This window comes from Gavialis gangeticus, unplaced genomic scaffold (assembly GCF_001723915.1).
Source record: "Gavialis gangeticus isolate Ggan-Ray unplaced genomic scaffold, GavGan_comp1, whole genome shotgun sequence".
NCBI lineage: Eukaryota > Metazoa > Chordata > Crocodylia > Gavialidae > Gavialis > Gavialis gangeticus.
In genome coordinates, this window is record NW_017729032.1 from 263,423,284 (window position 1) to 263,437,119 (window position 13,836).

At 39.6% G+C, this 13,836-nt stretch overlaps 1 protein-coding gene across 2 annotated transcripts in view; it reads left to right on the forward strand.

The window, feature by feature from the left end:
- IMPG2 (interphotoreceptor matrix proteoglycan 2) overlaps nt 1–13,836 on the forward strand; it is a 90,659-nt gene that overhangs the window by 26,501 nt on the left and 50,322 nt on the right. For both annotated transcript variants that reach the window (XM_019523724.1, XM_019523723.1), the window contains 2 exons: nt 12,971–13,002; nt 13,104–13,127. In XM_019523724.1, the coding sequence (XP_019379269.1) occupies nt 12,971–13,002; nt 13,104–13,127 (56 nt within the window). The remainder of the gene's footprint in view (nt 1–12,970; nt 13,003–13,103; nt 13,128–13,836) is intronic.

Genomic DNA, 13,836 nt, shown 5'->3' on the forward strand with positions numbered 1-13,836 from the left:
TGTGTTCTCAATCAGCATTGTCTATTGCTGGGATAGAGTTGGTCTCTTTCACGCTGCATGAACAGTACAGCTTCTGGTGTTTCTTTGCAATTGGCAGGACTAACTCAGATTGCCCCTTCATAGCTGTTATGCTGTGAGGACTTATGATTCAGTTTTCAGAGGTCCGGAGTGCCAGCCATTTCCCTTAAACTTTGATGGGAACTGTCAGTCCCTAGCATTTCTGCAAATCAAGCCAATAGTTTTCTGAGGCTTGCTGCCAACAAACTACATTTCAGCAAAATAAGTGTTTGTAATGACCTTTGCATCAGCATTCCCCAGGTGCTAAGTTACTGTTTTGAGCAGTGCAGCTAAATGACTTGCCTTAATATCTTTCCTTCATGATTTTATTCCTTACTCTTCCCTCTAGTCCTTTATAATCATTGTAGCAATTACACCTACAGATATTGCAATGACTTTTCTGGCACTGGTTGCTTTTTATAAGGAACAGTAATTTCTTTGTGTGTTAAACTTCCTCCACTAAACTCCCCAGTGTAAGTTTGGTTTTTTTTTCAATGAAAATATTACCTTGCTAGGACAGTCTACATTTACCAGAGTCAGCTTTGTGCCCAAGGGCTGAAATAAAGGCCTCAGTGACTAGGTTTTCCAGACTCCTGCAATCAAGGCACTTTGCACACAGTATGCTTTGTGTAGTGTGGGTGTCTGTGTACATGACTGACAGAAGTGGCCTGGTTTCAAATAATTTGTGAGATCTTGTGTACTCTGTCACTACAGGAGGGATCCTTTACAGTACAGGGATGGGAGAATGGGTCAGTGGGACAGAGTAGGCAAATGGGGATCTCTTGAGGTCTGGATAGGTTTTCCTGAGCTCTATAGCTCCCATTAACTTCAACAGGACTAGGCTCTTGATAGTTTTGTAGTGGTGTTGTAGCCATGATTATCCAGGAAATAGTGAGAATCATGATTTGTTTGGTAATATCTTTTATTGGACCAACTGTATAGTTGATAAAGATGTTAGACAAGGTTTCAGGCACAAAATGCCTTTCCTTAGGTCTGGGAAAAAAGTAGCAAATTTCTTTTCTTTAACTCTATTATGCAAATGAAAAGTGAACAGTTGGCTTGTGGATCAAAGATGTTAACAGAAGTAGTTAGAGAGAGGTAGTTAGCCCTGAAGGCAGGTAGTGTTATATCTTATAAACTAACTGAATCCTGATTCATATGGTATTTGCATATCCTGATTCAGTTAGTCTATAGGGTGCAGATCAAAAGCAGTTGCTATAGGTAAGTCTAATTATGCAGAAAAACAAGCCTATTCAAAAAGAGAAGAGGCTGTTATTACCTGTGGAACACAGGGGTTAGCAGCAGAGGCAAGTAAATTGTAATGAGCCCCAGACCTGAACCACGGTACTTTATGCCCAAAAACTTGTCTAACGTATCTCCAAACTATATATTTAGTCCAATAAAAGGTATCACCAAAAAAAAATCTTGCATTTTGCTTTTCCTGGACCATCACAGCTACAACAACACTCCAACCCTACAGCAAGCCATTGTCTGTGTAAAGTCCATGGGCAATCCCATATTCCCACATTTGGCAGTATCCATGTTTGTGTGTTTGGATACCACATTGACTCTGCCTGTAGTAGGGGCAAGCCTCAGCAAGCAGTGCAAAATCTCTTCATTTGCACTTGCTTTGGGCAGCTTTGATATCCTGCCATACCCCACCAATTGCTTTGATAAGTCAAAGCTTGCATTTATGTGATCATTCAATCATGTGTATTGGTATGTCCACATCCAAAGCTCACAGAAGTCAGTGGGGGTCTGTCTGGTAAGGATACTGGGCTTTTTGTCAACACCCCACTTACCACATTCTCCAACAGCGTGAATCTGAATAGCTCTATTGAAGTCAACAGAACAGATGTAGATATGGTCCTATTTTCAATTGATCTTCCCCATCTCATCCCACATTTTTCTCATTTGTAGTGTGCTACATAGCTAATTAAGTGCCTTGTTCAGTGGTGATGGACAGAGTAGTATGTTGTTTTCTCTGGATCTTTATGTGCCTTTTACTACAGAGTTCACAACATGTGAAGGTCTTCATTCCCTCTTCTTCTCTCTACCTGTTCATGGGGTTAAAAAATTATAATAATTAGAAATGGAAAAGTTTTACAGAGGCCATTCTCTGCTAATGCAGGAGTATTTTTCCTCTACTGTGTATTTTTTAGTGTTTTACCCCATCTGTATTTTATTCCAAATACGTTTCCTGAATCTGCCTTCTTGGTAACCTGTGATAATTATAGATTCTATTGGGCTATATACTAGCCTACAACCTTCCCTTTTTGTATTCCCACAGGCTCCCATGTATGTCTCAGTAAAATAAATTAGAGCAATCAAATGGTCAAAGTTTGGCACCATTCCATGGCCTAAATTGCTACTGAATTAATATTCTGACCAAATCATTTTTGCAAAGCAGGGAAAAATACTACTGAAGTCATCAAAATTTACCATGGTAGGGTTACATTTTTACTACAAGACTGTAGCACTACTGAGAAAGCAACAGCATCTGCATTGCTGTCCAACTGTACCTTTATCATTGATTGCTAAAACTTTTTGGTGAACTTCACTGTACTGAGTGGGTGACATCGCTGTGGATGTTTTTTAGATTTGTAAATTGACAAACCAATAAAGCATTAATGACTGGCTTAGCCACCTGAAATGTTTTGATGCTTACTTTTCTGAATCATTTCTCACATAAAAAGTGCCATTTAGTATTTATCATACTTTCTGCAATTTAGAATCTTAAGAGGGTTTTTATATTAAAAACATGATGCAGTAATGCGTCTTTCTTTCTAGTTGTATTCAGTACTTCCCAACAATTTATTCAACACATGCAAAGGAATATAGATGAGCAAATTAACAGGCCTCTTACTTTTTCATTAATAAATAAGATGACAAGGGAATCCATGGGACTTGTATTCTTCGTATGCCTTCTTTTAACTATTAAAACATACTCATGCCATGGAATCAGATAGCAAGTCTGAGTATGAAGTCAGCTTCTGAACTAAGTTGCAGCAGTATCTGGTGAACATATCACTCTCACGATACTATAAGAAAAATTGTATTTTCTCAAATGCAATGCACCCCAGAATAAGAGAGATGCCTTGTTTTTGAAAGCCAGGATAAAGAAGAAAAGATTTTTTTTCTGGTAGTGTTTAACTGAGTAGCAGCAGCTAGGGAGCTGAGTTTGCTCTGTGTGGATTGCATACAGGTTTTACTTTCACTTTTTTCCAGTAAGAGGCAGAAACCGCTCTTACCATATTTTCTCACATATACTGTGCACTCTATTTTTGAGATTTTTTTAAAAAAGGTGCAGGTTGTATGCAAAAAAAATGGCACTTTAGATGCACAAAGTATGCCTGAGTGAATGGGTTCAGGAGAAAAAGGACACCTTTCTTTCTCCCTGTCTCCATGTTCATATTGTAAAGTATTTGTAAGATATGGAAACCTCCGTGTTTCAAGCTAGAAGCCAACCACTACTCAGAAGTTAGAAAGTAACTGCCTTGGTAGATTGGTTATTTCAGAGTTGTTCATTGCAGAGATTCTTTAAAAAAAGATGCTAAAGTTGATGTTTATGTGGTGTCTTTAAAAACTCTTTAAACTGTTTCAGCTTTGTCTTTTTTAATTGTTGTTTGCATTTCCCCTTTTCCAAATGGATAGTCCCCACCACCTTTGCTCCCTTTTTGAACTGAGCCTCTGAAAGTTCTGATGTGTCTAGTTAACCTCTATGCAACAGGTTTTCAGCTTCCTTAAATCCCTTTCTCAGGTTCCAGTTAAGAATGGAGCCAGAAATGCTGCCACATTGTTCACATAATTGCACCAATGTTTGCTTGCTAAGAGATGTGGAGAGTCTAGATAGGCTTTCTGGTGCTCTGCTAATTACATATCAATGTATTTTTGAGTTTGTCATGTTTAGCACGTACAGTGAAATAAATACCACAGGTTGCAGGTGAGGAGGTAATGTCTTGCACTCCAAGATACTGTATAGCCTGTTAGGCTTATAGTTATGAACATAGAGAACAAAAGGAGAGCAGAATGAAGTAGTAATAGCAGGGGAAACAGATATTTTGCAGATAAGATTCAAAATCCATGCAATCCGTTACGCGCGCGCGCACACACACGCACGCATGCACGCACAGTTGTATAAAGATTTTGGTCTGGTGACTGTGTACTATTTTTTGTCCAATTCTAACCTAAGTCTAACTTTTGATGGTGTTTTAGGAAATTTCATGTGAATGGATAGTAATATATTACTTCCATAATCACATCATGAAAAGCTACAGGTTATCAGTATGAGGTAGTTGGATTTAAAAAGTATTTGCCTTCCTAGTGGAGAAATAATTTGCATGCAATAAGGATTATACAAACAATTTTTTGGCTGTCAGTTTTTCATTGTGTCTGACATTGCATCCTGCAAATAAGGAAATAGAGTAGGTATATGGCTGCTGTGGAGGTATACAAGAGTAATAAAATGGATAACAAGCTGTTACACTGATACAAGGCATAGTACAATATCTGGATGATATTCATGAAAATGAAGCTGGAAATGACACTTGGATATGTAAAGTAAGTTGTGGGATTTGTTGTGTGACTACTGTGTGCAGTTTACTAGTCTGTGCATCTCCTTTCCGTTTATCTGCAGTTTAATCATAGCCCTAGTGCAGGGCAGATTTTCTGCAATACAGATAATAGGAGCAGTAAAGCAGGGAGGTGGAATGCTGCAAGTGAGGGTAAAAAGGGTCAAGCAGGCTGCACGGCACAGGGGAGCCTGTTTAAAGGGAAATGCATCTGTGTAGCTGCTGAATTACTGGTGCAGAGCAGTCAGAGTGAGACCAGAAAGGTGGATTCAAAGCTTAGTGTCTCTTGTGAGCATTTGGACTCAGGCATGCTCACCAATTGTCTGTGGCCTCCCTGGATCTTTTGAGCAGTGCTGTGGCAAGGTTGTGGGGGTGAGTGGGGTGACTGCCCTGGGTGCCGAAACAAAGGGGCTCCAACAGGTGCTGCCCAGCCAGCGTTGGGTGTGGGATGGAGCCATGAGCTGCTCATCTGGGGGGGCCGGGGGTGGGGGAAAGGTAGCTCCCACCACTGTGTGCACTCCCGGGCAAGAATGGGGTAAGCATGTGCCCCCTGGATCTGTGCACAGGGCGAGGGTGGGCTGCTGCTGCGGGCTTTCTCTCCAGTGCCAAATTTCATTGGTATGGCACTGTTTTTGAGACTAGGAGTGCATCCATGCTTCACACCACTGAGTAAGTTTGGAATACCTGTGGTAGCTTTTAACTACATAGTACAGGTACCAGTAGTGCTCTACTGAAGCAGGATAAATTACTTTGCGTTGAAACCCATGCTGCCACAGCTAGATGGCTGCCGGTACGTGAGCGGTTTCAAGTTAGCTTGAGTAGCTCTGTGCTATGATGCAGTCTGCAGTCTGGTCATTCCCTTCCAGGAGAAGCAGGGACTTATTTCCAAGGAGCATAGAGGGCTGTGCCTTGGTGCTTATCTTTGCTTATGTCCATGTAAGCCTGAAGGAAACACAAATGTGCACTCCTTGCTATTTGTAGTCCCAGCACTTTCAATATCTTGGCTGTTATGGCCTATTCTCGTAGTGAATGGCATTTGATAGATCTTGGAATGATTTAGTTAATGCGAAATTAAAATTTTTGGAAGTTTAACCTTAGCATGTTTTTGATCTACATGTTTCCTGCATATCCATCTCCTTCTGTTCCAACTCAAATCTCAGCTTGTCTCCAGACATCTTTCTGGGGATGTCTGGTTATCAGATCAAGCTATAAATGAGCTCTTAATCTTCTCTGCTAATCCCTGCCCCCCTGCCTCTTTTCCCAATTACTTAGCATAGCACCACCATTTCTGCCTGTCATTCAGACCCAGAACCTGGTCAGGATCTCCAGCTTGGATCTCTTGTTAGGGCCTCACATTCAGAGTATGCCAAATCTTGTAGGTTCTTGCTGCATGGCTTCTCTCATGCTTCTGCACTGCTAAAACTCTGGTTCAGATCCCCTCTTCTTGTGTCTCAATTAATGCAGTGGCCTTTTCTCCACTCTTCACAAAGGCAAACTTGCTCTGGCCCTATTTAAGATATGTCTGCAGAAGCCATTCCCTGAGCTTATCACTTTGATCAAGTCATGTCTCTCTTCATCCTTACAATACTTCTCTTTGCTCTACTGCATCAGACATAATCTACTTGTCTTCACTTTCAAGGCCTTTAACAGCCTATCCCTAAACTCATGCTGCCTCTCCCTTGTTCCCCCACCCCTTCTTTATTTACTATTCTTTCACTATCAATTTTTTCTTACCAGTGGCCAAGGTTGTAGTTTCTCTTACCCATTTCTTAAAATATCAAGCTTTTTCCTATGCTCTGTCTCAATGTATAAGGCTTCTCTTGAATCCCTTATTTGCAATGCTGCCATGTTAGCTTCATATACCTCTCAAAATTCACCTTTGCCATGATGCCTACAAAGATTTGCCGGTGGTTAGGCTGCTGAGGCCACTACCTGTCACCCCTACTAACACTGTCACTGTTTCCTGAAATTCCAGTTGCATCTGCTGTGTCTTGTCTCATTCTTATCCTGTGAGCAGGGACAGGAGTGGGTCTTTCTGTTCACTGTTTGTACAGTGGCAAGCACAGTGGGGTCCTGGACTAGATATTCTCACATTATAAATAGCAAACAAATGATTTAAATACTCCTGATTTCACAGACAGGATCTCATGGGCAGAAAAAACTGCCTTTCCCAAGGTTATTCAGAAAATTTGTGGTACAGTAGAGAACCAAATCCTTGTTTAGACCCTAAAATATACAACTCCCCTTTCCAAAGGTTATTACTTATGGGAGAAATGCCAGCTGGATCCTGTTTCAAATCATCCAATTTAAAACATTTTTTGTGAACCTCATCCTACAGCCAAAAAAAATGACAGTCATCCAATATGTGTAAGGATATTCTATAAGACTGTGTACAAAAAAAGTTTTTCCTGATTGATCTTTAATTAAATTGGGAACTGACTATTTTAAAAGCACATTATTCATTTTAGTCCCACAGATACAATTTATAAAGCATGTCTGTACATAATGTAAAATAGTATTCAAAATAGGTGAATCAAATAAACTCTGTTATGATGAAAAATCCACCTGACATACAAATGAACTGTATCAGATTTAGGATTAACTGTGGATTCTGGTGCCATTGTTAATGCTTCTACTTTTTTTTTTTTTTTTTGAATAATATGTCTTAATGGGCTACATGCATACAGTTCCTTAATCCATTTGTACATTAGAGGAACAATTTCTTTTCTCTAGTGTCTCATTTTATGTGATTTTGCTACCAAAAGGAAACATAATGGGAGTAGCATTAGCTGTAGCTTGTAGATTATTAAAAGTGTGGACTAGTGAGTTAAATAAGTTACACTGTGCCCTGCTTGGATAAAGTTAAATTAATATGGGATCCGGAAGAATTTCATTGATCCTCCTTCCTCTCCCTTCATCCTACCTCATTTTTTGACAGGGAACATGTCTTCCTCCACTGTCTTTACTATACTGCTAAATAGGGATCATCTGTAAGGAGCAGGTGGGTCTGTCCTACGCAATTGATTTCCTACAGAGTTGGATGCTGATAGACCTTGGTCTATCTGGTTATTGTCTCTTCTGTTTGAGCAAATGGGGTCAATGCTTGATTATTGCTATAATCTTCATGTTTAACTTTTTTTTTTTCTTTTACTTGCAATATATTACACTGTAAAAATAACTGCAGCTGATAAGGGGGAGAGATGGTGGAGCAAGGGAGCCAAAACCCACCTCCAGTGAATGGGATAGGAATGTACTGTAGGCATCTTTTCTTCAGATTAAATTAGCTGTGTACATAGATGGTCTCACTGAGTGAGAGTCATCCCTATTTTAATTCTATATTGCTAATGCTTCCTAGTAGTGCTTATGTAGCACTTTGTGCATTCAAAGGCTGGAAAGATGTTAATTAATCCTCACAAAATTCTTGTGAGAGAGGTGTGGGCCTTTACACCGTTTTGAAAACAGGGAATTTAGAGAGATGAAGTGAGTTGCCAAAGGCTATGAAATGGCTTAGTCGAAGGCCAAAAAATTAGAATTCTGGAGGTCCTTGCTATGAATCAGAGCCTGGTGAAATGTAGGATTTGTGTCTTGTGGGCAATGAGGATATTTCAATACTTATTTTCATCCCAAATTGAAAACAAAAAGTTGGACTATTGAAATTGCTGGCAAAACTAAATAGTGCAAATAATGTCATTTATTTAAATGTTTCCTTTTTGACATTACAAAATAGAAATGTTACATGTTAGTTTGTTGGACTGGCCTGAGTCCTTTTGAGTCAGTTTAGCATTAAATAGCATTTCCTTCTGTAATGCATTGCCTTACAGGAGCAATAGTGCTGGCTCCCTTCTTTCTGACAGGATAGATTCCTTGGCGGGCCTCTCGCTTTTTCTTGACACACTTGAAGCCATGTAACTTTCAATGATACACTGGGATCCTGCAAAGAATTATGAATGATTCAGCCCTTCAGTCCACAAGAGAAGATGGTGGTCAGGTCTGCATGGGAAATTTCAATTTTGCCTGAAATGTTTGATTTTTTTTTTTTTTTTTTCCATCGGAGAAGTGACACTGGTGGAAAATTTCTGACCAGCTTTGTTCCCAGTCCTGTGCTCGTTCCTTTTTACAATGCTAGTTAATTTGGTTGATTTTTATTAACTGACTTTCAACTGACCTGTTGAAGTCAAACTAATCTAGTGCTGCAAGGTTAGCCCCTGGAATTTTAAGATGCTCGTCATTTTATACACGGTAAAACCTGTATGAATAGACTATATTATTGGCCCCTGCTTTAAAAGATCACTGAAAGCTATCCCACAGAAGACGAATACATTTCTTCCCTCCCTTGATTAGACAGTGATCCCTGTTAAACCACCAACCCTTCTTGGACTTTTAGAACAGATTTTACTGTCTGCACATAATACATGGACCTTCAAAAGTGCTGCATGAAGCTGGACTCAGACAATTTGTAGGCTATAGGAATTTGAAGGTACAGTCATATAACATTCAAAGGTCATCAATAAAAAAAAATCTCAGATTTTTTTATGAGCTTACAGTAGCAAGATATCAGCAATCTCCATACAGGCAATACAGTGGCAATTTTTTTTCAGGAACTTTTATTAATACATTTGATTAGTAGGACTCCTCCATTTTTAAATCCATTAAAGGGAATGCACTCAAATTTTTATGGGTCTGTTGTTCTCATGATAATATCCAAAGTACATGGGAATCTTAAATTAAGGAAACCATTTTTTTACCATCTTTACTCATACAATACCCCCATTGAAGCTAATATTATGGTGGCATTAGTAAGGATGCAGGGTATAATCTTCAGCAATTGTTTAAACAAGGGTGTCAGAAATATGGCTGGCAGGCCAGATTTGGCCCACAGAGCCTTATCATTTGTCATGGTGCTGCCCATGGGTCTTGATCTGGCTCCCCTCCCGTGCCTGTTCTTTCCCCCTGCCCCTTCCCCCACAACAGACTTACCAGCTGGGCCCGGCTGTTCTCCATGGTGCCAGGCTATGCTCCTGGCTGCCTGTGTGCTGTGCTGAGGCTACAGCTGTGTGCATGCATGGGGGCATTTATTGTTTACAGTATTGGCCACATCAGCCAAAAAAAGCCAATTGCTGATAATGTCAATTTTCCTTATATTGGTGCTGATCTGATGTGGGACTGAGATATCGGTGCACCTCTAGTTGTAAGGTGTTTCTACTTTGATTCTCCTGGATTGCTTCTTTAGTGAATACCCCTAAGGGTTGCAAGTTGTTCCTAAGAAAGCGAGAAGGCAGGAGCATCATGTGCCTGCCAAGGCTCGGGGGGCATGGTGACAGCAAGCAGGGAGCTCCTGTAGGCAGCCACGGCTGTATTGGTGGTGAGGGTGGGGTGGTGACTGGCAACCACCCTCAGATGCTACTGGTGGCGGCAGCCAGCAGCAATTGGTGACTGCCTGCAGATGGCAGTGGCAAGGGGTGGGATGGTGAGCGGCGGCAGTGGTGACCAATCTCAAGGGGTGCACACGAATCTCTGGGGGTGCATGTGCACCTACATGCACCCCCTACACATTGCCAATGCAAGAAGGAAAAGGTAAGGAGTTGTGACTCTGCTTCCCTCTCAGCACAGGCTCAGAGTAAGAAAGCTGTTTCTGCCTTAGATCTTCTGAACCTACGTACGAATGAAGGGCATGCTGGAGATCACAGAAACATCCTGAATAATCTTGCACAGTATGATGGTTTTAAACAACAAGCTGCCCTTCTCTAATGTTCCTCATGATGTGCTTAATTGTGCTAAACTTGAAATCTTTTAAAAGACCTGACTATTCTGAAACACCTATAATATGCTGAATCAGCAGTATAGTACTTTCAGACACTCAGCTTTCTTTGTGCAAGGTGCCCACAATACATTTAACAGCTGCAGAATAGCAAATTTTGCCATTTTAAAGTGTTTTGCATACATCATAATGAAATGTTATATTATTATAATATGCTTATATACATAGTTAATGACAAAGGGTTCCAAAAATAGTTTAAGTATGCTAAAAATATGTAAATACAAAAATAAACAGTGGTTGTGAGAGAGACTAACAAAGGATTTGGTATGCTAAGCATTTTTAATGAGTTATTTTGGAAGATCATACAAATCTAACATCTAGAAAATATTATAGTTTCCTACATGCTAATCAGCATAGAATGAGAGTGTTAGCTAGGCTGTACACTGTCATGTTGTAGCTTCGGTGAATTATATTCACTGATAGAAAACCTCAGTCGTTTATGTGGAAGGAGCAAAGTATTTTGTTTCTGTATTATTTGAACAGGTTTACCGTATGCACTTCCTTTGCCAGCCTTCCTTTGCAACTGCTCTGTTGCTGCCATTTGTTAATATTCCATAGAAACCAATAGCACATGGTCATTGTTATTTTTGTCTGTTTTCAGCCATGTTCACAGTGGATACTTTCCAAACACAAAAGTAGATAGTCTTCCTGTCCTAAAAGAGAGAGAGAGAGCTACGCCAATTAGCCAAAAGGCCAAGGTGGTAGTTGGCCTTCTTTGGCAACATGTTTCAGTACTAAAAATTAATGTAAAATGTCCAGGTTCTCACAACTCAGCTATGGTTAGCCTTATACACAGCCCAGTACACTCTATAGTTACAATGTTACCTGCTCTGAGGGGGAAAGAAAACTTGCCTTAAAAAGTTTCCCACATAAGTTGTTGAACCTTGAGTTAAAATTCACTTCTGCTATGCTACTCATTTTTGCTAACGGGTGTCAGATAATCACTTAAAACAGGTCTTGCTTCCATCCTCATGTGACACTAAAGTAATTATAAGTGCACTCAGTTAGCTGGAGTTATGTAATGAAGAGTGACTGGCACTTAAATACAAAAGTGAATTGGATAAAGTCTAATTTATCCAGCTCTTCTCAGGCAATTGCCAGCCTTCTGTTTTGATCATCTCTCTTCAGTGGTGATTACATTCATTTCCAGTGGTCTCTTTTGATAGAATACTGTTTAGGTTAGATTTTTTTTCAAAGGTGTTTTTAGTGAAGTAGCTAAATTCCTTTAAAAATGTGGGCCTTTGTACTAGAAGAACAAACATTTCAGCCCCTCTGAAAGATCTCTGGTAACAAAATTGATGCTGCTCTTGGTATAGCTCTTGCTGTGTTTACTACCCAGGTGATACCTTTATAGCTTTTTGTCATGTGTCTCATGTGATGTATTTCTATTCCTGCTTCAGAAATCTTAAACATTGTTTTCTGTATGGATTTAGGGAAGAAGTTGTTGGTGTGCTGCATTGAAAACATTGTAATTTAATCTCTTAAGGCATATTTATTTGAATATCATAGCTTTTAAAGGTGTAATTGCACTGCTTCTGAAAGAAGCAACTCCATTATTTCTCAATGGTGCTCTAATATAGATAATTATATTTTGCTGGCCTATGTAGCATACTGCATAATTCCTCTAGCATATGGTATCACTCAGAGGCTGCTGTCTGGTAATACTTGTTCAAGCTTCAGCAAGGCGAGTTTGACTTACCATACAGTCACGGGAAAGTGTCTCTATTCTAGCAGCTCAGCTCTTGCCTCAGTTCTACAAACGCCTCAGAAACTTCTGTGGCTACGCTGTAGATACTAATGTTCTAGTATTCAGAAACAGAGAAAATCACAAATGGAGTTGCCTGTGGTGTGCAAATACCTTCACCTCTACCAGGAGTCAAATAGAAGAGTTCCCCCCCCCCATCATTTACACATCTAAACTAACTCAGAATTTCAATAATCAGTACCAAGTAAATTTATCATTTAGTTGTATTTAAGGCACATCTGTTTTAAAATTCAGAAACTACAGCAGAAGTTACTGACAGACATATCTAAGTGAAAAAGAAAACCTAGTTATAACCATCATTTGGTGTACAGCTTAAATTTTGGAGACTGGATGACAGTAAATCTGATGTGTGTTTTCTGGATTCACTTTGATCCATTTTGTAGTTGTCTTTGAATCTCTACAAGGTTACTGAAAAGACAAAGTCCTACACTTTCAAAAATGATTGCTGATTTTGGGTGCCTGACTTGAGCAACATTAAAAGGGCCTGATTTAAAAAAAAGCCGAGTACCTGTCCTGTGAAAACCGTTCCTCCTTTTACAGTGTCTCAAGCTGGGCAGCTCAAATTAGTCACCACTCTTTAAAACTTTGACCACAGTTTATTTCCGTCAGTTACTTTAATAATAAATATAGGAACTCTCCTTTTACATAAACAATATTGAAAGAGTTTTGGAGGAACATTTTAGCTATTATTTTAGCAGTTAAACTATAGTTTGTTTCCCACTTAAACTTACTTGGAATATTTGTTTGCATTTTTTCTAGAAATTATCTTCTACAAAAGAAGCACTGAGTGGGTGAGTATGTATGATGCGTTGGACTTTATAGGATCCGTTAGTAAGTAGGAACTGAGTTGTGATGTTTTGTAAATCTTTCTCTTGTTCTGTTTCTCTGCTAGTTTGTGCAATGATTTGTCCTGTGGGTAAGTCATTTTTATTTTTTACAGCACGTGGCTAGTCTCTTTTCCAGGTTTTGCTGCATCTTAAATTAATATATGCTTTGGTAGTTTATTAGATTATTTTTAGCAGTAACAGATTAAACTCACCCCAGTGCAATGTAGACAGCCTTTGTGCAAATTGTAGGCAGATTTCACCTGAATGTTTATGATGCTGAGAACATCTCAGCCTGCCTAAGTGGCCTCTATTTCGCCTGCCTGAGCACACCACCTCATTGTGCCTGGCCAGGCAAAATACAGGCTATATATGGAAGAGGTGAAGAGATTAGTGGGGATCTGCCCTGTCTGCAATGGCCTATGTTTGTAGTCGTGGTATGCTGACCTGTGAGACACCCAGTTCATACCTGGTAAGATCTTCATAAAGTTGCAGAGGTAGCTGTGGTTGGCCCTGCAATCCAAAGAGAGGAGAATGCATCCACTGATGTTATGTTAATATACTTAGATATATATTAAAAATGGCTTGGTGAGTATGCTGTAAACAGCTATTACAGGACAATCAGCTGCATGGATCCTGTTAATTTTTTATTGAGTTCTTTCACTTTGTTTTTATGCTTAAAACGTCATATAAAGCTAAGGGCACTTTCTGTAGTAAAGGTAAGTAGCAACTTCTGGAGGTTTTGAGTCACTAAAAGAAACAAAGCAAAATGAAAAAACCCAAAGATAGTTGTTGTCATTA